The sequence below is a fragment of the Phaethon lepturus genome, unplaced genomic scaffold (genome assembly GCF_000687285.1).
Source record: "Phaethon lepturus isolate BGI_N335 unplaced genomic scaffold, ASM68728v1 scaffold15818, whole genome shotgun sequence".
Classification (NCBI taxonomy): Eukaryota; Metazoa; Chordata; class Aves; order Phaethontiformes; family Phaethontidae; genus Phaethon; species Phaethon lepturus.
Genome location: NW_010559854.1, coordinates 11,876 through 37,792, shown reverse-complemented (window position 1 = coordinate 37,792; position 25,917 = coordinate 11,876). Strand labels below are relative to the sequence as shown.

General features: G+C 40.2%; 1 protein-coding gene across 1 annotated transcript; it reads left to right on the top strand.

Annotated features, from left to right (window-relative positions):
• Nucleotides 1-244: 244 nt before the first annotated feature.
• On the top strand, nucleotides 245-25,617 carry BACE2 (beta-site APP-cleaving enzyme 2). The gene is made up of 9 exons (XM_010293515.1): nucleotides 245-280; nucleotides 789-877; nucleotides 7,471-7,687; nucleotides 9,274-9,402; nucleotides 10,622-10,756; nucleotides 13,953-14,054; nucleotides 17,988-18,137; nucleotides 19,321-19,489; nucleotides 25,111-25,617. The coding sequence occupies exons 1-9, from the start codon at nucleotides 245-247 to the stop codon at nucleotides 25,362-25,364; spliced, it is 1,281 nt and encodes a 426-aa protein (XP_010291817.1). The 3' UTR covers nucleotides 25,365-25,617.
• Nucleotides 25,618-25,917: the final 300 nt, after the last annotated feature.

The following is a 25,917-nucleotide window of genomic DNA, read 5'->3' as shown; positions in this document are numbered from 1 at the left end:
GGTGGTCCTGGACTCAGCTGCTCGCTCCCATGCTGTTACCTTCTGCTTTGTGTTAGCACAAGCTGTCATGCAGCTGTAGTGAACCAGCCTGGTTACCTGAGCCAAATGGGGAAAGGAGGTGTCTCGTTTTGCCCATGTGGTTTTGTTAGGCAATTTTTGGCCTAAATTGTCCTCCCACTTAACCAAAAAAGTGGCCTACTCTTAGGCCACCTTTCAATCAATGCTTTTCACAGTGTTTATAAATATGCCGTCCTCCTATTTAAAAGCAGTGAAGGCTGTGGTAGGTTGCTGCTGCTCAGGACAAACTGGGCATCGTTCCCGTGCTCTCCAAGCCACAAGGCAGCTTCGTGCTTCTGCTTACTTCTGCTCAGACTTGCACTCAGACCCTACCTCGAAACCTCATAATCTCTAAGGCAAACAGTGCTTTAAACAGTATGCAATTTAGCCTGTGACCCAGACAAACCAAATGGCAGAGATGCATGGGTTGGGCCAAAAAGAAATTTGAGATGGTCGTGAATTCATCTGCTGTGCGAATATGGGCTTGGCGCCCATATTTCCCCCTTCCAGGAACATGACTACTTTAAAGCACGTCAGCATGATCAGCTGTTTTGAAGGGGCTGCAGCATATCTTTCCCAAAAGTGACACTTTGTATTCATTTTTCAGGGCAACTTTCATCATAATTTTAAAACTGAAGGTAGTTTAGACAAAAACTTTAATGATTTGTGTGTGTGTGTTTGTTTGTTTAGTTAAATATGAAAACCACCTCTCCTTTCTTCTGTTTCGGCAGTTAAATATTCTGGTTGACACTGGGAGCAGTAATTTTGCTGTAGCAGGTGTGCCTGATCCTGATGTCACCTCCTACTTCAATACCAAGCTGTAAGTACCTGTTCTGCATGCCGTGATGGGTTAGGATGTCTTTTAGATTCTGGCTCCTTCATGTGACAGAGGATGATATGGCAGTTCCTGGGGTTTCTGTGACATCCCGTGAGAGTGGGATGTTTGTTGCCTGAATGGGAAGATTGGCCTTGCCTGATGCAAAGTCTTGCCTGACACCATGAACAGTCCCACTGACAGCAGGGCAGCTGAGCTCTGAGTGCAGCCCTTATTAGAGCTGGAGAAAAGAGAAAAAGATTAGAGGGTAAAAATCATTTGCAAAATCACACCAATTTCAGACAATTTCTTATCCAAATAGTCTTTGAAAGAATTAAAAGTTTAAATATACTTTCCCTTTGTTTAAAACGAAAAGCTAAAATGCAGTGATTGTATCTGTTACTTGACGTTTCATCCAAAACCAAAATTAGTTAGTCAAAAACTAATTTGTTGTTTAGTTTGGCCAAGGGCCTCAATCAGTTAGTGATCTGGACAGACCCTGCTGAAACTGGTTGTTTATAAGATACAACTTGGCGATTTTGGTGCTTGTTATGCACTAAATTTGCTGTGTTTAGCACGAGCAGACATTAATCACAGTCAAGCACAGCTTTGTCTGAATCACCCTCCTTTCTTCCTTCCTTTCTGCCTTTCTCTAGTTTCAATTATTTCAGGTAAACTTCTCCAAAACACAGTGTCTATCTTTAGTTGAAGCATAGGAATAAAAATACTTAGAGGACTGGGAGGCTGCAGAGTATCACCATTCTCATTACCTCTGTATGTATTTTAACATGGGGTTTTGCACTTTTTTCCCCACTAAAGATGCACAGGTAATGGAGGGAAAGCCAGTATTTCCATGCTGCTTACTAGAACAGCCTTACCTCCTGTCACATATTTAGATGTTAATGGAGATACTTCACATCTCACTCTGATATGACAGGTCTGGAAAGTCCAGAATTTGCACTTGAAAGCTGTTTCTGCACTACTGCAGAGTTTTACATGCCAGCTATCCCCTTCCATGGGTAGGTATTGGCTAGTGGAAACTTAATAGCAAGAGATTAAAAGCACAAGCATTCCTTCTCCCTTTTCTCTTAAGTGATGTTATTTTGTCTGGAAGGACAAGGCCTCTCTCATAAGAACCGTGTGTGTTGAGAAATGCTATGAAATCACTTCAAGGTTACAGTTTCTTACCAATGTTCTCAGTGTACACTGTGTTTTGAGAGCTTCGATATAAAGTTAACATTGAAACCTTGAAATTTAGGCCCTGAAGAGTTAAAGGTGCTTTGTAAAATGATTCAAACTCAAGTCATTACAGTCCAGAGCAATTGCAATAGCAATTTCTGGTTTGGATTGGATTGATGGAGTACTGCAATATGCTCAGAATAAAGTACAACCATTAGCATGCTTGAACCTGACTACACCATGCTTCTTCCATTTTAAATACTTTAAATTTAAATAAATGTCATCTGGGAGGGATCCTGGCCCCACTGAAATCAGTGAGATGTTTCAGAAATGTTGTTTGCAAGAAACCTCTGTAGGTCACCTAGTATATATCCCAAGTGAGGCAGGGCTGTCACCAGATCAGGTCAGCCATGTCTGAGTCCAGCCAAGTCTTGTAAACCTCTGAGGATGGAGTATCCATTCTCTCTCTGGGCAGTGTGTTTCAGTGCTGCATCACACTCTCCTGTGGAGGAAATATTTCCTGTTGTCCAACCTGAGCCTCACAAAATGTAACTCATGGATGTTGCCCTTTGTGTTATTATCTGGCACTGCAAGAAAAGTTTGTCTATATCATCTTTGTAACTGTCTTTCAAGTTTTTGTAAGCTGCTGGGAGATCTCCCCTTAGCCTTTTCTCTGCAAAAACTGAAGCCCAGCTCCCTTCAGCCTCTCATCACGGGTCCTGTGTTCATGACCTACCTGGTAGCCTTCCACCAGTCCCTCTTCTCTTTCTCCAGATCCCTGTTGAACTGGGTTCTCACAGCTGGCCAGTCTATTCCAGGTGTGGTCTCACCATTGTTGATCAGAGGGTGAGAGCATCTTCCTTGGATATGTTGTCCACGGACTTCCAAATGTGGCTTGGTGTGGAGTTTGCTGTATGCACAGGGCAAGCGTACTGTTGACTTTTATTCAGTCTAGTGTCCACCATCACTCCAAACCCTTTTCAATCCTTTTCAGTTGTTTCCCAGTCTGTCCTGATGCATGGAGTTGTTTTATCTTGGCTACAAAATTCTGGGCTTTTCCGTGTTGAATGCCGGGAGGTTTCTGTTGGTTCAATCTTCCTGTTTTTCAAGGTTCCTTTGGATTCAAGCTCTGACATTCAGCATGTCAACTACTGCCCTTAATGTAGTGTCCTGTGCAAATGTGCTGAGAGTGCAGTCTGTCCATCATGTAGATTCTTGAGGAACATGTTGAACAATTTTTCCTCCGTTCACAACCCCTGGGGCACTATGCACTGTCACAAGCCTGATATTGAGCCAGTGGTCACTGCCCTTTGGGCCCGGTGGCCTAGCCCATCTTCAACCCACACAGTGGTCTGTTTGTTCAGCTGCATATCCTCAGTTTCCAAATGGGAATGCCATGGGAGGTGGTGTCAAAAGCCCGACTGAAGTCAAGATGTGCTACAGCCACTGTGCTCTCGTCATCTATGTAGCCAGTCATCTTGTTGTAGAAGGCAGTGAGGTTGGTCAGGTATGATATGCCTGTGAAATTCCTCCTTGAGTGTCCATGATCACCTTATTGTCCTTCATATGCTTGGAAACAGATTCCAGGAGTTTGTTCTCTGAGACTTTTCCTGACTTGAGGTGAAGCCTAATGGCCTGTAGTTCCTTGGGCCCTGCTGCTCGTCTCTTTGAGACTGGCCTTATGATAGCTTTTTCTCAGTAGTCAGGTTAACTTCCCTGGTTGTCATGATTTTGCATAGATGGTAGACAGGGCCCTTGACATCACATCAGCCGGGTCTGTAAAATTACCTGAAAGTGACCTTTATACATGTGTAAGAAAGACAAACGACCTATGGACATTTGTCACTTTTCTTCCACACTATATGGAACACTTCAAAATTAGATAAAGAGGTTTCCTCTCATCTGGTAATCATTCCTGCAGTTTTGCCTCATATTGTCATGAAGTGCTTCCATATGAAAGTCATAAACTGCAAATAGAAGATGAGGGGAAAGAAAGATTAGTAATTTGTTAAGTTAATGGGACTGAGTTATAGACATGTGCTTATTAGAATATTAATACTGTGTTGGCGAAAGAGAGCAATGGGTCTAAATTTCCTGATTGCCACCCTCTTAGTTTAATTTTATTCAAATGATCAAAATCTGAAATTAAATGCATGGTTGTTTTTTGACTGAAATTGAGGAGGGTGCATAGGAAAGGCATTATCTTTGTTTCAAAGGACCCAGAGGTTGTGTTGTTCAGGAAGAGCCCTCATTGAGCAATTTTAGAATTAGCTGTTAAATGATGTTGTGTGTCATATAATCCGTGTCGTATAATTCTACTGTTTAATTATCTGGGTCTTTCTGTACAAAATAATAAAGCTGCTGTTACGAACTGTTTCACAACTTGGGCTTTTGAGTAGCTTTGACAAAACTTTGCTGTAAAAGTTCTGAGTCTGCTGTGATGATCATGCTGTATAACGTTTTGGGAAATGGCCCAGTTTGTCCTGAACTGAAAAGAAATCACAGTGTTTGTTTCTCATGCTGTTCAAAATAGCAAGTATTTTTTGTTGTGTTTGCTATTTATGATAAAAGAACTACTTAAACAGATGTATAAAGGGATTTTTACACTTCAAACTAAATTATCAGGGATGACTCTGTAGCAGTATGTGAAAAAGTGACATGCTCAGGGCTGTCAGTATTCAGCAACAGTATTCAGTTTTATTTCAGTGTGCCTCACCATCTAAAGTTTCAAGAGCAAACTGCTCAAGAGTTGATCATTCCAAGAGATAGGGAGGTAAGAAAATTATGGGAAATAAATTGAGGTAATACAGTAAGTTATATACCAGCAAGCAAAAGTAAACTGCTGCTTTGCAGTATGCTCCTGCGAGTTTGGTTGTGTACATTGTACAGCTTGTGGTTTGGGTTAAATTATAAACTTATTCCAGAACCCCTGCAAATTACAGGGGACTTCTTGGTTAAAAACCAATAATTTATTCTGGGTTTTCCTATTAGCTTTGTCTTAACGTCATTGGCCCTGAATCACTTTTGGGGCATCTATCTATCACTAGAGAGGGCGTCAAAACTTCTGTTCAAATTTTTTTGCTCATTGCTATTTTCTGTCCCTTCTTTGCCATTGCTGTCTGTGGAGACATTGATTTGGCGCTTAGGAAAAAGTGAGTGGGTAAGCAGGAAAATCTTAACTCCTGGCTTGTTGCAGAGTGGCAAGAGAGCATGGAAGTAAGAAGGAATTGCATGTGTTTGGCAAGGTTGGTGTTAAGCAGGGCTTTCTGCATAATGGATTTACTGTTGCCATGTTGAGCTTCCTTCAAATAAAGTATGACATGAGTAGTAATATTTCGGTTATGTTTTGTTCAGTGCAGTATGCTGGTAATGAGGAGTAACTCTGCATGACAAAATGAACCCATTGCTAGTTTTCTCAGCTGAGGCTTGAGATTCATTCAAGGTTTGTGTACCATGTTTCTGTTGGCTGCTTTGGAGAGAAGATAGTAACCAGGAAGGAGAGGGAGAAGCAAGTAGTGTCACTACAGCACCATAATCTGGGAGGCCTTTTTTCCTTGCCTCTGGCTAAGATACAGTCTGTCTTGTTGGAAGAGTTGAATTTATTATTTTCTCATCACAGCCAAAATGGCTTGTTTAGAAATTTATGTGTTATGTGTTTGTTTTAAAACACTCAGCCCATGAATTTGAACAAGTCTCTACTTTTGACCTCTAAAGAAGTTTTCCTCCTTTAGTTCAGTGAGGTGGAAAAACACAGGCTGATTACAGTCAAGAAGATAGAGCAGCAAGTGGTGTTGCAGAAAAGAATATAATTTACTGCCACAACGATTATGTGAGATCCCTTCCCACATTAAGAATTTTGCTCCTTGAAGGAAATAATAAGGCCTTCTCTTCAGTACGTCATTTGTGTGCTTTACAAGTGAGATGAGTATCCTCATACCTGTTTCTATGGGTGGAGAAGCTGAGGCACAGAGCGCGAGGAAGTGACTTGTCCTTCCTTCTCTGGAATTCGTGCATTTTTTAAATATAATCTGTGGGCCTATTATCTCATGTATTTCTGCTGTTTTGGATGTCACAAGCTACTGAGTCCTGAAGACCCTTGAAGGGTTAGGTGTTGGGAGTATCAAGAACTGCTTAGGGTTAGAGCCTGGCCTCTTACTACTCCCTTCCTCCCTTAGCTAGGAAGAGGACCAGTTGCATGGTCCATATGGCCAAATTGTCCGTCAGGATAAAGTGCTTAAATGGGTGGGAGTTGTCTGCATTGCCATCTAAAGGTTGTTCTCCGTAATAGGCAAAATCACACCAACTTCATTCTGGTGAGCTGAGGTACAGGAGGCTTTGAAGCCACTTCATGTGGCTGTTTCTGTCAGAGCAGCTGTTAGATTAAAGCTGGGTTGGTAAAACTATCCATACTTGATAAATCACCTGTACTTTCTATTGTTTTGCACACTTGTAAAGGTGGTGTTATGAAATTATTTTAAACTTGCCTTTTTTTTCATTTATTTACTTTTTAAAAAGCTGTCAAGCAAAAAGTCTGTTCAGATCAACCGAGCACGGTTATCTGTCTCTTCAGAAGGAGAAGCTGTATGCCAAGGAGTGGGACCAACATAAATTGTAAGGGATCTAGAACGCTTGTGGCTCTTCAGTGTTGATGTGGGTGGAAGATGACTACTATATTTATACTACAGGGTTTTAAAATGAAAAATCTACTGCAGTTTTTTCTAATGTTTTTGTTAAGCCTCCTAAACAGGATTCTTATCCTTTCTTTGCTTGCCATACTTAATTGCTCCTTTGCCTTTGCTGCCCTGGTCTAGAAGGAACTCCTTCCTTTCCTCCTCCAAGTCAGTGAATAATTTGTTAATAATATCTGAGTCTACTTCCTGATAGACAGACCAAATTGCAGATTTAGAAAACCTGTGTCTTACTGCTGATGCTCACAGTAATATTCCAATTTACCCAAAATTGATTTTTTAATAATATTAATGAGATACTAGTCTACAGCTATTCAGTTAGCTTGGCATTTCAATTTTAGATTTGAATTCAGAAGCTTTTCATTTCCCGGTGCCACTTAATATGTTCTATCTCCAGTTAAAGAGTATTGCTCCAGTTGTGATGGACCAGTCTGAGCCAGGGACACGTTGCACTAGGCGGCATAATACCTTAGAATAAAAAAAAAAAAAAGACACACACTGTGAAGATTTGAGTCATTGATGGCTTCAGGATAAAATAAGGGCCTTGAGATTTTTTTTTTATTACTGCTTTTTACTGCTTTTATAATCCATCCCCCTTTTTCTGTGAGTACACGTGATTGACTTTGCAGACCACTTTTTTCCCTCTCTGGGAAAAACTGAGATTGAACATATTCTGTTGTCTTGCATTGTAAATGAACAGCTCATGCATAACTGTATCTTTTCCTTTTAAAGGTCAAGTACATACAAGTCTCAAGGGATTGATGTCACAGTTAAGTACAGTCAAGGAAGCTGGACTGGTGTGCTGGGTACAGATGTCATTACTATCCCAAAAGGAATCTATGGCAGCTACACCATCAACATTGCTACCATTCTTGAATCAGAGAATTTCTTCTTACCAGGGGTTAAATGGCATGGGATTCTTGGTCTTGCCTACGATGCCTTAGCGAAGGTAAGTCATCCTTTCCTCAGATGTTGTCTTTCACAATGACAATAAATAGAAATCTAAGTATTAAAATAAAGTGAGGAGATGATCTGTCAGCATTAGACCCCTCCCTTCCAACTGCTCTTTCTTATGGATCCTTTGTGCTTGTTCCAGAAAGAATAAATTGGGTTGTGATGGTACCACAGTCCCATGTGAGGATTTCGGCTTCTGTGGTGATGAAGGCTCCAATTCTATCTCCTCTGGAACGAATAAGCTTTTACAGAGCTTGTAGTACCAGAGTATGGGAGTGAAGGCTTTTGGTATGTGTGTGGAGGGCATATATTAGGGCTCTGATGATCTCCCTCCAGACTTGCCAAAGGACTGCTGAACTTACTTGTCAAAGCCCTTGGCAGTTCATTCTAAGACATTCTCCATTCATCAAGTAAAAGTTGATGAAGGGCATATATGGATTATTTCAGAACAAATACTAGCTACGGTGTTTTCATGAACATAGAACCAAGCACATCCTGTTCTTGTGGAGGTAGGAAATTCAGGTAGAAGTTTAAATTAAAACCTAAAATTTAGACCCTTATAATCTAAAACTGAAATGCGATTGGAATACTACATAGTCATGGTTTTCAACCTACACATAACTGTCTGAGAAATTCACAAACTGAGATATATCCCGTTAGAACAAATGATTCAATACTGCCTGCCAACTCTGAGATTAAAATGCTTTATTCAAGAGTTGTGTGATCATTGTATTGACTTCTGCCATATTTGCTGTCATACACTGTCGACAGACAGACAGAGAAGCTTCTCAAACTCAGGTTTGGGCAAATAGTGTATTCAGGGCATTTGTTTTTCCCTTCTTCCAAAAACTTAACTGTTGTTGGCTTCTGAGGCTGCTCTGTGCTTTGTGTGGTAAGAGCACTTGGCACCTCGCAAGCCAGCCAGGGTCTCTGCCTGTCATGAGATGTACCTGCACGGAAATCTGAATTACAGTGAAATTGCAGTACTCTAGTAACTGCAAAGGAAAGCATGACACACAGTGTAAGAAAGAACCTGTTGGCTGGCAATCAGTTGAAGTGAGTGTACTTGAATATGAAGTTCTTTAAAAGAAAGAAGAGGAAATAAGGGACATTGAATTAAAAGTTCATTAGAATTAAACTATGTTTAAAAACTGAAAATCCTCACTTTAAAATTCTGCTTTTTAACTGTGGAAAGGTGTGAAGGGCAAGTTATATTTGACTGTTCTAATAACCCAAAGCCTTTTCCAAACAGAAAGTATCAGTGAGAGTTTCTGCCTGAAACTGAAACTAGTATTTGCATTTGAAAACTGCAATTGAAAAATACTCTCATGCTTTAAGGATTTCGATGACAGTGGTCAAGAGTAAAAATGTTTTTAAAAACAACAGGAACAGAAAAATGACAGATGTTGGTTTTTTAATGACTTATTATATCTAGAATTTTCATCACCTGGTTGACAGAAATTCAATTTTCTTGTGAAAAGTAGTCTTGTTTGAATGATTTGCTCATTTGTGCAAAGAAACTTTTTAATGAATATTTCTACAATTCTTTTGTTTTTTGTTTTGTTTTTCAACACCTTCAAGCCTTCAAGTTCTGTGGAGACATTCTTTGATTCTCTTGTGAGGCAGGCAAAGATCCCCAACATTTTCTCCCTGCAGATGTGTGGTGCTGGACTGCCTGTTTCTGGAAGTGGTACCAACGGAGGTAGTCTTGTGGGTATCTGTCAGTCTGAGAGGGAAGATGTATCTTTGTTAATCTCTCTCCCTCTTTTCTGTGACTGTCGTACTTCTTCCAAATTTAGTGTTTAAATATATGAAATTTTTTATATTTTATAAGGAAGATTTTAACACTTAGGCAAAACTCAGGTGTCTATTTATTTTAATTTTCCATTCTTTTTTCTCTCTCAAGCTTGAGTGAACTTCTGCATTTTAAGTTTAATTTTAATAAAGAAAAACATAAATGTTTTGGTGTTTCCTTCGGGCAGATTCTGCTACCTTTCTCAAACTGAGTAGTCCCTTGCTCAGTTGCTAAGCGTGTTCAATGTCATCAAAATGCTACAGTACTTTTTTTATGCGATGTGAAAAGGGGGAGAGGAATAAAGCTCTTTTCCTTTTTTGTAGACAACATATTTAAGGAAAAAATCTGGAGACCAGAACTTCTGCTTGTTGCTACTATGGAAAGTCTTTCCATAAGTTTTAGTGGGACCAAGAATTGGCCATTATTTATCTGGAATCAGGAGCTGGAATGACTGTTCCTGAATTGTGCTGAAATAAGCATATCAAGCACAGGAGTTGATCACAAGTAGTTATTTTGCTGTGAATTCACATACTGTAAATGTTAACACATTTGAGAGAGATGAAGGCCAAGAGAGAACTCGCTTCTGTTAGTTCAGTTCAAAGTCTGATGGTCAAGTATGCTCCCAATCAGCTTCAACATAAGTTTTGATGGAAGCTAACAGTGATAGCAATGATAGGATGGTCATATTCCCTTTTGGATGTGTGTAAGAAAAATGAAATGTTCTTGTATAGTATTAAGGCTTTTCTGATCTGATAGTGAATTTATGATGTGCAAGTTTAATATTCTGTCCCATTTTTATATATTGCCTATATTAAACCACTGAAGATAGTTTTGATTTTAAACAGTAGAGCTTTCATAAGAGAATCAGTGTGAGTTTGTAGATGAAGACCTTGGTAACTTGGGCCAATATGCGAATTCTGTTTGACTGAAGCATGATCTATTTAAAGTCTAGATGTTTCATACTGCTTTATTATTGACAAGGAACTTGTCAGTAAAATCTTTACAAATGGTGCTGAATTAAAATTCTGATGCCCTGTGTATCACAATTAAATATTCCCCTTTTCTCTGGTACGTGCCCCAGAACTAAACATCCAGGATTTTAAAGCATGTCAATTCCTTTCTCCTTTCCTTTAGGTTCTTGGTGGAATTGAGCCAAGTCTGTACAAGGGTGATATTTGGTACACACCAATCAAAGAGGAGTGGTATTACCAGGTTGAAATTCTCAAACTGGAGGTTGGAGGACAGAACCTCGAATTGGACTGCAGAGAGGTATTTGCAATTATGTGTTTCTGTCTAACCAAAATGCAAATTCGGTTAAGAAAAACACTTAATTGATCAGTTTTGTCTTGGCAAGCAGTTGTGTATTGTAGTGTCCTCTGAGAATTAAGGCTGCATGGTGACTTTGAAAAGAAATGAACAAGACATGTGAAATGCAGCGTGTACATCAAGCATGCTAAAATCGCTTCAAAGAGGACTTTAAAGCCATTTGTAGTATTTTCAGTAAATTAGGAACTAAGCTACAACTGTTAAGTGAACAGCCCACTGAAAATAGGGCTGCTGTAGTTTGGAAGAGCTCCGCCTCTTGACTAGTTTCAGTTGTAACGAAGGTGTCTAAACACTGAATATGGTGCATTGATTCAAGGAGACAACAGTCTTTAAATGACTACGGTTTATGGTTTTCTGTTATACTGTAAAATCAAAACAAAGGGTTTTTAAGCAATTCTGGTCAAACAAAGAAAAGGGAGGATTTTGGATTGACCCCTGTGGAGATGTCTAAGCATGTAATTCATGGTGGCAATGGGCAGGTGTCATCCTGGGACACTTCCCAAAGTATCTCATCCTATGACTCCTTTTTGTAATTTTATTTTTGTAATCCACTTTTGCTTGCTTTAGCCTTGCCAGTTATTATTCCTAATGGATATGTTTTCTGTTTTTATTAGGAATAATGTTCTGCTATCTCTGAATCAGTCTAATGAGACTGTATTGTTGCAATTTTTATTCCAAAGCTGTTTCATTTTTTTTCTGGACGATATTTGTGTATGTGTGTGTTTAATTTGTTTCTTACTGTTGCTTGTTGCTATTCTTGTTTTGATTTTAGTTCTATAATTTTCATGCCCTGTTTTCATTAGACATCTTAATTTTATCTTATGCTTGTTCTCTTAGTTGGAAATCATTGGGACATGGTAATTCTGAAGTTTTTATGATTCGTACGAATTAAGTGAAATTCATGATAAAAATCTTCACATGTGCATAAATATTATATTTCCATACAAAATATGGAAACCATATTGCCATATAAAATATTTTAAAAGAGTCATATCATCTTTCAACTTAATAAGCAAAACAAAGTCTACTTAAATGCCTCCCTCTATTATACTGTTAGGAAAGCAAACCCCCTGGTCCTCTAACAGAAATGTTTGCGTTTGCTTTCCTTTCTTGCCTTAAAAAACAGTCAACATGTTTCTGAAGAGGAGCCCTTGTACTAATGGTTTGGTACGTGCTGTTTCCAGAAAACAACTCATGTAAAAATCTAGCGGTATTACGAAAGTTTCCTGTTATTGTCGCTCTTTTCTGAGCCAGGGTTTGCTTTCACATCGTACGTGTTAACATAGTATGCTAGTCCCCGTTACAGAAGGCATTGTCCTTTTCTTGATCAAAGGAGATCTTCCCGCAAAAATTTAGAGGAAGAACAGTGAATTAGAGCGAGTATGATTGAAGTTTGGCTAGTTAGGGGCTTGCAGGGGATGCATAATTCACTGTATAGGATGATGAACTATGTGCCCTCTCTCCTCTTAGTTGTTTTCTAGGAAATGGAACATATTTTTTGTAACCGTCACCAGAGACTACTCCTTTCCTTGCCAGGGCAAAGCAGTCCCCTCGCATCAATGCTGGGACTCTGCCCAGCGTTACGCTGCAGCTGTGGCCTTGAGCCTGGCAGACCAGGGCGGCGAGAAGTACTGAGCTGCCAGCAGTGCTCAGTGCACAGGGTCCGCTGTTAAATATAAACCAGGAAGACTAAGAAGGCAAGTTACCGCCCGCTGCAAGCACGCTGCACGCAGCATGAAAATCCAGGTGCTCAGTCCCTAGCCAAGCGATCCTGCTACTCCAGGTGTTTTGCATGGGTTTATGTTAGCGGCTGACCCTCTTGGCTGTGCCTCCTACCTACTTTTTTCCGAGGGTGGCTTTCCAGGACACTGGCGATGGCGTATTTGTGGTACAAATCTGTTAAAATGGATTCCACGATGCCTTAATATTTCTCTCCGCTCCTTAGAAGTATTTCTGAGTGTATAATAAATGGTTTCCTGTTTGCTTTTCTTTCAACTCTGCTTGGCAGCCTATAGCAGCTCTTCTTTCAAAAAGAAAATAACTAAGTCAGAGTTAGTCTTTTACTTTTTGGTGGGTTTTATTTTTGTCACTGTGATAAAGATATTCCACGTGACTTGATAACATCTAAACCAGTGTATTTTAAATTCGCTTGCTGTTCGACCTCTTCCTAAAAGGTTATGTTGTATATTACCTTGTGTCTTATGATTATGTCATAAACATGTCATTGTTCAGTTACATTGAGCCTGCTGCCTAAGCTGGTAACAAAAGTAGTTAATGCAAACAGCTGCCACTGCTACTTCCCTTTTTTGTTCCCACAATTAATCCATAGTTTTTAAGGAGTTCATTAAAAGAATGTACCTTTCAAAATGTTTGTTCTTTGTTTAGTCTGTCTGAAGTTTGTTGAAATCTCTTAATCTGAGGGTTTTAGTGATAATGAAAAGAAATGTTTGCTTTGGTTTTTTTAGTGCAGATTTTGAGAGGGCAAGATTGAAATTTCAAGGTTTTTTGTTGTTGTTTTTGTCTGTGTTTTAGTGGTTTTCAGCAGTCGAGAGAGAAAGGTGTGGCATTTGGCATTTATACTCAAGCCAGTACCAAACATGACATGTAATGAGGCCTAATGTTCCCTGACTAATTCTTACATTAGATATATCAGCCATTACAAGTAGGCTGCTGTATTGGGTTTAAACTAGAGTGAGTTGTTTCCATGATAGCAGAGACCTTGATTCAGGGCTTGGACATATATGTAAGCTACATCTGCATGCTTAGTGTCTGTCTGTACTGACCATGAGAGTGCTTTTGCCTAAAGCATATAGGAGGTAAAGCTGACACCTCTGAAAGGGGCCAGGCTTTACTTCTTTTTATAGTGGTTTGGCCATTTGCACCAGCTGTGGTGACACTTAGTAATTTACTGACTGGTGCAGATAAACTCACTGTGTGTCTAGACTGACCGTATCTTGCTCTTGCTCTCAGACTTCATTGGAATTCAAGCTATCAGCTAGAGAGAGCTGCTGACAGGCATGACGTGCAGGTTTGGGAAGACAGCTACCAAAAAGGAACAGCTTTGTCATTGTTATGAAACGGTTGAATCTACATTACATTAACTACAGTGTGTAACTTGTTCTTTTTTCTCCCTCCCTAGTATAATGCTGATAAAGCAATAGTAGACAGTGGGACCACACTCCTCCGTCTGCCCCAGAAAGTCTTCAGTGCTGTTGTGCAAGCAATAGCTCGCACATCCCTGGTAAGCTAATGTCATTAAATCTGTTCAAAATGTTAAATTCCTATTAAATGATCACATGATCTTTGAAAGGAGTATCATCTTTGTTATCTACCTTGTAAGTCATAGAGTTTTAATCTGAGGGTAGCAGAATTTTTCCTGGTCTACTCCTGTTAATAAGACAGAAATGACTGGTAGGCTTTGATGGAAATGGAAAAGGGAAAGGGAGGAGGGAAAAGTGGGGTCCAAGTGCAAACAAGAAGTGCATGTATGGAAATGTGTCAGAAGGAGCACGGAGATGGAATATTTTGTTAGAAGCATTTCAGAAACATGGACATAATCCCTGTTGCTCTGATTCAAAGTATTAAGAGTGCAAAAATCAGTCCTTTCATTCAAAACAGAGTGTTTATAAAGTAGAAGAACCTGCCACTGCAAGCCATTCTTTTCCAAGTATAATGCTTATTGTTGTATGGAATGGATGCCATTCATTAGGATTATTCATGTCAATAAAGCTGCTTTTGACATTCGTTATTGAATTGTTTATTTTAAAAGCATCTTTCTTTGGAATTAGAGTGGGTTTTAGAAGTCAGGCATGGGGGTTGGTGGATTTCTCTGCGTGTAGAGTAACTGAAGCATCATTTTCTGGTTAATAAAAACTATTCATAAATTTTGGTTAAATACAATGAACAGCACCAAGAAAGTTAAAGATGATCAGAGGGATGGAACACCTCTTCTATGAAGACAGGCTGAGAGAGTTGGGGTTGTTCAGCCTGGAGAAGAGAAGGGTCGGGAGAGCCCTTATTGCAGCCTTTCAGTACTTCAAGGGGGCTTCTAAGAAAGATGGGGACAGACTTTTTAGCAGAGCATGTAAAAGTAGGACAAGGGGTAATGGTTTTAAACTAGAAGAGGGGAGATTTAGACTAGACGGAAGAAATTTTTGACAACAAGGGGGGTGAAACACGGGCACAGGTTGCCCAGAGAGGTGGTAGATGCCCCATCCCTGGCAACAGTCAGGGTCAGGTTGGACGGGGCTCTGAGCAACCTGATCTAGTTGAAGATGTCCCTGCTTACTGCAGGGGGGTTGGACTAGATGGCCTTTAAAGGTCCCTTCCAACCCAAACTATTCTATGATCCTATGAAAGATGAAGAATAAATCCCAGATATTTCAATGTGAACAATTTAAATATTTTTGTCAGGGATTCACAATCAGACAGTGGTAGTCACTGCAAATCACAGGAAATACCGTAACTAGACTGTTGGCTAGCTGCCCAAAAGACACAGTATTTGCCTGTTTGCTGATAATTCAAGATTGAGATCCTTTTCCTACCTGATTAAGAGCAGAGATTTGGCATGAAGTGTTCTTCACTGCTTGCAGGTGTCCAGTATCTGAAATAAATGTGCCAGTTATGTATCTCATCTTCCCTGGTTGAAAAGTTCTACTCTTTGCAAAGCACTTAACTATTGACTGGAACAACTTCTGTCAGCAGAGGTGAATTGAAAGAAGCCTACCCAAGAGCTCTTTCAATGGCACCTTGGCTTCTGTGAAGTGGGTCACAGCGCTCCATAGTCCTCTGTGATGTTGGTCAGAAGAACATTTGAACTAGGGCGTTCCACATGACAAGTGAATAGTCAGTCAACTGATCGATAGCTAATAGTCAGTGAACTAATAGATGCTTTAGAGGGGAACCACTCACTCACTCTGCTTTATGCATTTGTAATAGGAAGAACAAAAAACATTAACTAACTCTTCTCTTTTCAGGGTTTGTTATTAATCTCAAGGACCTTGTTGCTGTACCCTTTTCCCTCTACACATACCAAAAGTTACTTTCACAGCTTTAAACAAAGGAGATAGTCTATTAAAGGAGAAAGTAGTTACAAGATGTAAGGATCAGATTCCAGCCATGTAAGAGCGATGTCAGGAAAATGGATATTTTCAGCAATTGTACCATGGCATCACAACTGTACTCTTAGCGCTCTGTGCTTCTGGCAGGCTATGTATCCCTGAAACATAAAATCATCTGCTGTAGTCAGACATACTTCTTTGACCATAGGTGAACCAGGTTAACAAGTTCCTGCTCCAAGCAGCTTGTTATGAGCTTTCCAGCAAGATGTTCTTGCCACCTCAGGTATACTGGTATAACAGTTTATGAAGCATTCCTTTATTCTGGTCCATAAAAAAACAAGGCTGTGAGCTTTATACTCTTTAGTGGTGCAAATTGTTTTACAAACCTTACGTATTTGGATCAAAGTCTTTTAGGGAGCAGCTCTAGGTGCAGTTTTGATGTTGGCGATGTGGAAGGGTGGTGGTTTTGGCAGAGGGGCAGAGATGAGCCACAGAGGGGTGACAGCTACTACACCTCACTGACCTGAAGTCAGAACAGCATGTCTGTCTACTCAGAGCATTAAAGTAATGCTGAGTTAATGTTGGAGAAAGGAAGGCTCATATAAACCTAAAATCTTCATTTTAAATAACCTTTTAGATATCATACAGCCAAATGCCCCCAGTGCATTTCTTCAGCATACAGAAGTAAGGCAAACAAATGCAATGCAATAAGCAGTCTTTCCAGGAAATAAAAGTAGGCACTTAAAATAGAGCACTTTATAGACTTGGTCTGTCCAGTCTGGGTCCTGTCTTGCAGTTTTTCTCATATCACAAGCTCTGCTTTCCAAGAGAAAATGGAAAGAGAGGAGAACTGTATTTTTCAGCAGGTCTGGCCTGGGACTTAGCTGTGAGGGGCAGAGCATTCTGTCCCATGCCAAGAAATGTACTTAAGTGTGCATTGAGAGTTAAGGGGTAAAAGCAGTCTGTTTGTGATGGTAAGTCTCATTGTGTGTTTACATGAGTGTACGCTTGTTGGCCCAAGAGAACCTGGAAGTATTGAGTCTGTAATACTGTGCAGCCCTAACAAATATTTCACTGGCAGGTATGCGGGGGTGTGTGAATATTTGTCACCTGTAAAATACCATATAACTAATGCATAAGCTGATGTTTACAAGATAATGGATATCACAGATAAATACAAATGCGGGGAGGGGAGAGGCTGGATTCCATCTTCTTCACCCAAATGGGAGGCTTTGGCGTGCAGCGTCAGAACAAGATACTGCCTTGGATGTTACTTCATGTGAGAGTAAGATCCAGCATAAAGTAATGCACTCAAATAAGCAAGGTTTTTCCTCTGATCTGGCAGAACAACAGCTTTGTGTGCTTCAGGGAGCATGAACATTAGACAAGATGTTTGTCTTAGGCAAGCAAACTCTGTAGGGGTTTGATTTTTGCTTTGTTAGTGCCATGGATATATTAAGAAGTACTGTTAATCCACCTTATTTCAAAAGCATGTCAAGTTGTGTTGGTAGTGAGTGGCAGAGCAGCGAACGAGACAGAGGGATGTGTTCCTTTCCATTGACTGTAGCAGACCTTGATTCACTTAGATGCCAGGAGATTTTGGCTTAGCCCCTGGCTTCAAAACCCTAAAGCTGAGTAAGCAGCTGTAGGTATGTGGGGAAGGGAGGTGACGCTATTACATGTTCATGTGGTTTGTATTTTGCTTTGTGCTTTTAAGAATATGTCTGCTGCTTCAGAATGTTGGCGTTTGGTCAGAGCTGTTCCGAGAAGAGGTAGATAGATAGTAAAAGCCCATGGGTGCTTTGCCTCTTTGTGGTACCGATTGCTTAGGGAGGTCACACATGTTCATTGCAGAAGTGGAAGTAATGAGACACAAATGGGGAGGGAAGGGAGAGCTAAACTTGCTTTTGCATCTTGAAGTCATAATGGGTTATGACGCACCTCGATTTGTGTGTTGGGTTTTTGCTTTGATCCTTAAAGAAAAAGCTCTTTGTCAGACTTATGTTCATGCTTGAATTTCTCCATAGGAATGGAATAAGTACCGAATAGTGGTAGTGATCATTTACAAAAGTCTATCAAAATATATGTTTGTTTTGTTTGTTTTTTTTTAATAGATACAAGAATTCTCTTCTGGTTTCTGGACTGGTTCACAGCTTGCCTGCTGGGATAAAACTGAAAGACCCTGGTCCTTATTTCCCAAACTCTCTATATACCTGAGGGATGAAAACTCCAGTAGGTCATTTAGGATCTCTATCCTACCACAGGTCTCAACCTTCTTTGTTTATTCAGTTATGCATTTATTTTTACTAATATAATGCACATGCTCTTAAAAAATAGGAGCTATTTTTAGCAGTAATAGAGAAGTGGTTTATTGCATGCAAGGGAAATCTTTTTAAATTAACTTTTAAAAATCAGATTTTAAATAGGGAAAATAACAAACTTGTCAAACCTAAAATCAAAAAGAAAAACAACAATTTCCCTCTGAGTGCAGTCCATGTAGTTGGGTATGACTTTTTTTAAATTGTCAGGAAAAATAGGCAAGTTTTTGTTTTGTTTTCAGGAGCTTTAGCCACATTAGATATCAATACAGAATGTCTCTGCTCATTTTTATCTCATCATTTTGGGAAGCAAATTGATTTGTTTTTCATGGCATTCTGAGCTGGCATTCTCCTGATTATGACAGTCTTGGCAATGAGCCTATGTGATCTCTTTACCAGTTTCTGTAACTTGGCTGGTTTATCTTTTATTAATACTCCATCCCAGCTTTTAGAATATAATGTGCCACTTTTATCTTTCCTCTCTGGCTTCCCCTTCCAGTATAGGTTGCAATATGGGCTACTATCCTCTAATATTACTAATTCAGTCTTTTACCTTAGAGGATGGTCAGCAGCAAAGGGGAGAATGAACCTTTTAAGTACATTTTAACTTGAAATATAGTAAAGCCTTATGATACGCTTTTTCTGTATTGATCATGTAGCTTGGCAATCTTTCATCTTCCCTGAGGAGACAACGGGTAAAATGTGACTTGAATTTATGAATCTAGAGCCTTGAAGCAGATGCTGTCTGAATGAATTGCATCCTGATAATTTTTTAAATTATAAAATTATTAGCTAATATGATAATATAATATCCCAAGTTCTTTCTCAGCTATCCTTCCCTTATGGAAAATACAATTAAAAGTGGCTCTCATGAATTTACTGTTGACCTTCACATAGTGACAGACTGTGTTCAAATTTAAGCTTAGAATCTAAGAGCTTTACCTCTTACCTGCATGTAAGCTTTGACCAGTTTTAAATCATGTACAGAAATCTGTTTGCCCCTATTCATTCTCTATTTCTAGTGGAGTTTGAGTGCTTGAATATAAAATCAAAAGATCTGAACTTCTAAGTACTGTGAGGTGTTGCTTCTTACACTCTGGCTTTCTTTTTTTTTTTTTTTTTTTAATAGCTTTATATTCAACCCATCCTTGGAATAGGAGAGAATTTACAGTGCTACCGATTCGGCATCTCTTCCTCCACAAATGCTCTAGTTATTGGTGCTACAGTCATGGAAGGCTTTTATGTAATATTTGACAGAGCCCAGCGGAGAGTGGGCTTTGCAGTGAGTCCGTGTGCAGGTAAGACAAATATTGTTCAGGACTTGGTGAGTGAGGAAACACCTGCTGTTCTCAGAGAAACACCTTTGCCACTTATCTGATGGGGAAAAGCATGGTTACTCATGAAATGTGAAGGGTAAATTTTTGATCAATCCCAAGCTGTTCAGATTTCATGAGGAGGGGAAAAAAAAAGCCCTATTGCACGCAACAGTCTTTGGGCATGAAGTAAATCAGCCTCAGCTCTGGGTATCTTAGCTGCGTTCTTCCCTCTGAGAGAAGATCTTCTTTCTGAGACATCTGCCTATGTGCATGGTTTTCCCAACAGTTACATGAGACTTGTCCCTCATTTTAATGCAGCTTCATTTTTGTGTAGTTCCTGTTCTAATTTGTGGATAAATGGATTCTTCAACTAACTTTTGCAACGTGCAGTGAAGTACCTTACTCACGCTTTTTTTTTTTTTTTTAATCTCCCCATTGTTAATGGGTTCAAAATTGTCATCTTTGAGCTTGCTACGAAAGAAAATACGATATTGATGTGAGTTGCTTAATGAAGACCTCTATGAGGTACCATGCAGTGATGAAAGACAAATTTTTGAATGTATCTGGAAGGAGAATGTAACTAGATAAATACTGCAGACCAGGTTTTCCTGCCTTTCATTCTTCCTTGTGCTTCCTGACTGGATTTTACCAAGCGTGGAGCTGTCTCCTGTCCCTGTCCCACGCTGCAGCCATTAATGGAGAGGGGAGGGGACATTTTGACAGAACATATTGACCGACATGTGGTCTGCAGGGGACGCAAGCCAGCTGGTGCTTATCAGAACTGCTTTGACAGCGTGTCTTAGTTGAGAAAAAGAGTCAGGGAACCATAATAACACCTTAATGTTAATATTGCTACATAGAAGCATAGAGTTTGGCCACTTCATGTAGTTCTTCCAGCCTTGTCTAAAGGGGAACTGAGCTTGCTGAATAGAAACGAAATCTGAATTTACATGAGCTTGGACACATGATGATACCCAGCTGGTACTAGAAGGCATTTTCTCCTTGTTTTTTTGTCCATGTTTCATGCATAGGTCTAACCTAGCATCATGGGAACTTAGCTTCTTGAGAAATCAGATGATACAAGCCACTGACTGAGACAAGATATACTGATTTGTCAGACTCTACTCACACGGGGCAAATGACATTTTGCTGGATGTGCCAGTTATTCTGAATTCACTTCTTCACAGCTTGTGGTTTCCATATTTAACACTCTTTTCATCACAAAACCACAACTGTGAGTGCTTAGCAGTCAGTGCCATGTGAGGGATTAAGCTGCCTAACTGGCTTCCTGTGGAGGCCAGCCATGTCCTCCATAGCAACTATATTAATGTAATTTGTTTGGAGCTTTTTAGTCTGTTCGTGGGCATAAATTAAATTGAATTACTGGTGGCATAAACCTTCAGAAACAGAGAAATATAAAAGACCGTTTGGTGTGACTTTACAATGACCTATGCTTTCTTGTTTGCAATACAGTGTTAACACTAAATCTAATCCCATGGTTTTATAAGATGTTAAACGGGTATGTGCTGAATACAAAAATGAGGGGAACAGGACTAAAAACCTTAACTTCACTGAACTCCCAAGTTTCTGTTGAGACTTGGCTAGAAATGAGAACTGGCTTATCCCACAATACTCCTTGCACCATTTTCATTCTCCAGGATGTACCAAGAGTGAGAAGAGTTAGATGTCTGCAGGAAGCTATTCCATTGTAGCAGGACAAGAAATTTGCTTTTTCCTCAATATGTGAAACCCTTTAAGACTTTTCTGCCTATTACTAATTTCAAATTGTTTCAAGTTGCCTGTTGATAATTTCAGGGATAACCTACTGTTTACAGGATGACTAGGAAAGGTTTTGGATCAAGTCCTTTTGGCAAATTTCCCCTCTTTTGATTTCCTCTCAGTTTCTCTGGGGGTGGAAGAGAGTGAAGGAAAACTTTCATTTTTGGAGGGAAGAAAGCAGAGGCTGTGCTGCTATCAGGCATTCTCAAAACCTAATTTAAAATGTCAACCACTATGGCAACAGTTTTTTATTGCGTTTTTTAATAGGAGTAATTATTGTACTCAATGTTTGATGTTTGCATCAGCTAGTTAGTATTAGTGGTACCTTGGCACTGAACAGAATTATACCCCTGGTATTTTTGTAGTAAGTGAGAAGATCATAGGAGCAAGACTTGGGTATTTTTTTAGGGAAGAAAAGCACCAAGCACTGTAATCATAAATGACTTCTACACTAAACTGTGATGAGAGAGAACGCACCCAAATTTGTGGGCACTAAACTCAGGAGAATGGATGGCATGATGAATAGCAGAGCTTTAGTCCAGGAGGACCTTGGTAACCGGGAGGACTGGGCAGCAGAAACCTCAAGAGTTTCAGTGAACAGAAGTGCAGAGTTCTGCACCTTGAGCAGAAAACCACCATGCATGGGTACAGTCTGGGAAAGGAATGGCTGAATAGCAGCCCGGTGGAAAAAGAACTGGGGACTGTGGTGGGCCCCAAGTTGAATGCCAGTCAAGGGTGAGTGCAAGTGAAACTACATTACAAAGGTTAATGTCTGCCAGTTACATTCAGGAAGGTTCAAGCTGGACATCAGGAATTTCTTCTTCAATAGGAGGGTGGTACAGCACTGAAACAGGCTGCCTAGAGGGACCATGGGGTCTCCATCCTCTGGGTTTTACAGGACCTGGCTGGATAAAGCTGCAGCTGACCTGATCCATTGATGGTGACAGTCCTGCTCTGAGTAAGAGGCTGGACTAGGTGACTTCCAGGGGCCCCTTCCAAGCAGCACTTTACACTTTTATGATAAATTCAATGTAACTTCAGGTTTGCTTCCTTTCCAAACCACCCAAGATGGTGAGTGAGTGAGAGTGAGTGTGTTTGAGTTCTACACAAATGTTATAAAACAGCATTTTTCCAGAGGTGCCATTTTTGTTCTGTAATCATCAATAATGAAGAAAGTCACATTTATTCAAGGTCAAGAATTTATTGTAGGTAGCTACCAGATGCCAAAATAACCTAATTCATCTAATGTGTAATATGCTAAGTGTGTGTGACTTAGTTTATGTTAAGGCCTTGTTTGAACAATTCTGGCAAATTTCTCCTCTTTTGATTTCCTCTCAGTTTCTCTGGGGGTGGAAGAGAGTGAAGGAAAACTTTCCTTTTTGGAGGGAAGAAAGCAGAGGCTGTGCTGCTATCAAGCATTCTCAAAATCTAATTTAAAATGTCAACCACTATGGCAACAGTTTTTTATTGCGTTTTTTAATAGGAGTAATTATTGTACTCAAGCCAAATAATGAGTAATTAGGGACTGTTTATTTTCAAAGCTATCTCCACCATGGAAAATTGTGCAGCACTTCCCCCCCACACCTTCTTCAAAATACTAAATTTCTAAGTAGTAGTAATACTTATGCCTTGCATTTCACTTTAGTGTTAAATGTGTTTTAGTTTGGTTTTGCTGCAGGACTTCATGGAGACAGGTGAAACGGTGTGAGGGGGTGAGATGTCCAGAAGAAACAATGGCATGGTAGACAAGGTTCAGTACTGGCACTCTGAACAAAACAGATTCTCCCACGGACCTTGTAGATAGTCTTTTACAAGTCTGTCCACTACTGTGCAGCTGCTTTATCATATCTGTGTAACAGCAGTGTCTTGGCAAAGATAGGCTGACAATATAGGGCAGTTTATTACCATCTGATGAGTTGAGAGAGTGTGTGTTTGGTATTCAGCAGTGTTAGGGTGCTTGGGGGTGCAGCCTCAGGTTTCACCCAGTCCACTCTAACAGTGTATTGCTGCTAAAGGAGTCTTCCCACACTTGCAAGCTGGAGAAGGACTTGGTTCAGTTGAGTGATCCTACAGAAGAGTCCTCATTTGGGCATTTTGTTTGTTATGACAGGTTGGTTTTCCATCAGATCAGCGGTTGCCCTGGCCCTCCTTACAGCGTACCAGTCACTAGCACCAATACCAGAGAGGCAGCGAGGGACAGGAGCGAGGGCGAGCAGGGCTGTCTCTTTCAGCAGCAGCCACCCACAATTAAGTTGACTTAAGTCTAATGAGACTTAAACCTTAAAATAATAGGTGTTAGGAGGCCAAGGACTGAATACCAATGAAAATATCTCCCAATAAATTCCAGGCAAAGCAACCCACCTATTCTGCATTTGTTTCTCCACAAAGAACCTTAAAGGCCACCTTCCTGCCTTTCCAAAACCCAGGCTCCCCTCTTCCTTCCAAAGGGTATTTTATGCTAATCTCCTTAAACGTGCTTTCAGGAGTTGTGTCTAAGATATGTGTAAATAAGAGACAGTGTTTTCAGTAGGAAGAATCACTTACAATTTGGCAAGAGTGTGTCTACGTGTAAAAAGAACAAGAAATTAAGCAGGAAGGTTAAAACTGAGGCCTTTATAAGAAACATACAAATGTGTCTTGAAGTATCTGACTAGAGAGGTGAATTACAACTGTTGGGAAGATTGTTAAAATGCACAGACAGTACTAACTGCAGGCTCCTAGTTGCCCCAAGCAAGCTGTAAGTATCCATCCTTCCCTGGCCGGGGACCTGCAGATACGAAATGCTCTGAATATTTTGTTGCCCTAGGCAACTCACTTGCTCTGCCTTTACAATACATGTAGCCCTGTCCACAACTCAGGGGAACTTTTCTGCGCTTGCCACGGTTACTGTGACAACCATGGGCAGCATAACCCTTTTTAGTAAATACTGGTTTAACAAGTAGGGGTTTGTGATGGTAATGAAACAAGTCACACAGTCTGTGATGTTACCGAGATGGATGGCCGTTCGAAAACAGAGCTGCCAAGGCACCTCTTCACACTTCTTGCCTTAGCTTTGTCATCTCCATTTTTCAAGCTGCTTGGTTAGCTTCTCCCTCCCTTCCCAACAGCACTGCTCTTTCATCTCCTAGCTCCTTGCTCCTGACGTTGACCTTCCTCTCCACCGTTCCCCTTTTCTGTACAGCTTGCTGTACACCCAGCTCTCCTGCCTCACCTCCTCTTCCTTCTGAATTTTCACCTCCACTCACAAGAGTATCTGTGCTGCTTTCCACCCTGCACCTTGTGTTTAGGATACAGTCCTTTAAGGTTTCTATGAAGCTAATGATCCTGCATGCTGCTCCCTAAGACCCTGGAAGATAGCAAACACAGAAGATGTAAGAATCACCTGAGGAACTCTTCCAGTTGTTGCGTATGCCAGAAACAAACAAAAACTGTCCAGGCCCTGACCTACTCCAGCATAGGTGTTGTAGGATTTTTTAAGCTTTGTTAAATTCACATTTCTGAAAGGTTAGTCCAGAGAGAAAAGGTGATCCTGCAGCTTGGGCTTTAATCTGGACTGTGGGAGACATGATTTAAATGTCTGCTATCTAGCTGACAGCCAGTGTAGATGTGGGAGTATCATGGTCTCCTTATGCTTCAGATTCCCATTTTATAAACACAGAATACTACTATTTTTATTCCAGTGAGAAATACAATAACACGTGAGTATGCTGAGATGTATGATGGTGGAGGGAAAGGGATACATAGGTATTTAGGTTAGATCTTTTGTTATTTGCTTTTAAATGGTGTCTAGAGACTTAAATGTTTTTCTTTTTGTAATTTCTCAGAAGTTGATGGCTCTCCAGTATCGGAGATTGAAGGCCCTTTCACAACAGCAGATGTTGCAAGCAACTGTGTTTCTAGCGTTTCTTTCCATGAACCAGTGTTGTGGATTGCCTCCTATGCACTCATGAGCCTGTGTGGAATTATCCTCCTTGTACTGATCATCCTGCTGCTTATTCCACCACGGTGTCAGCATCGCTACACTGACAATGACGTGGTCAATGACGAATCCTCCTTAGTGCGTCACCGATGGAAATGAGAAACTTGATCGTGAAACCTGGAACTTAAACAGAATGAAGAACAAAGTACTTTGCCAAGGGGAAGAAGCCAATGCCTCAGTCCTTTCTACCTTCATTACAAATTGCTGTTGAAATCCCGCCAAATATCCTGCATTATAACTTTTTAAGCTTTATTTTCTAACACTGATTCTGAACCAAAGCACTGTTAACCACCTCTTAAGTGCTACGGTACTGGATTTGCTACTGCAGTACAATGAGCCTTTATGCTCTCAACCTTCTTTAAAAAAACAAAAAGACAAAAAACCAAAAAAACCCACACCATCATGTTCTTCCACTGTCTGAACAAAATTGTCCATCCCTCTTTCACGAAAAAGAAGCTGTCAGTATTTTCTAGGTAATCAAGCCCTGACTGTAGAAAAAGAGAAAAAAACCTTAGTACTCTTTCTTATTAATTGCATTAAATGAATACTACTTTCTGTTTACATCAATTCATTCTGAAATTTTGTGTGCTCATGGTGCAGGGGAGGGAGAAAGGTCAAACTTAAGCAGCAGAGAAAAGCAAGTGAGGTTGAG

Excerpts from the sequence above, each read along its gene's own strand:
- BACE2 (XM_010293515.1), top strand. The coding sequence starts at position 245 with ATGCCGTCCTCCTATTTAAAAGCAGTGAAGGCTGTG. Across the intron at positions 281-788 it reads TAAAAGCAGTGAAGGCTGTG|TTAAATATTCTGGTTGACAC; the intron begins GTAGGTTGCTGC and ends CTGTTTCGGCAG. Across the intron at positions 10,757-13,952 it reads TCGAATTGGACTGCAGAGAG|TATAATGCTGATAAAGCAAT; the intron begins GTATTTGCAATT and ends CTCCCTCCCTAG.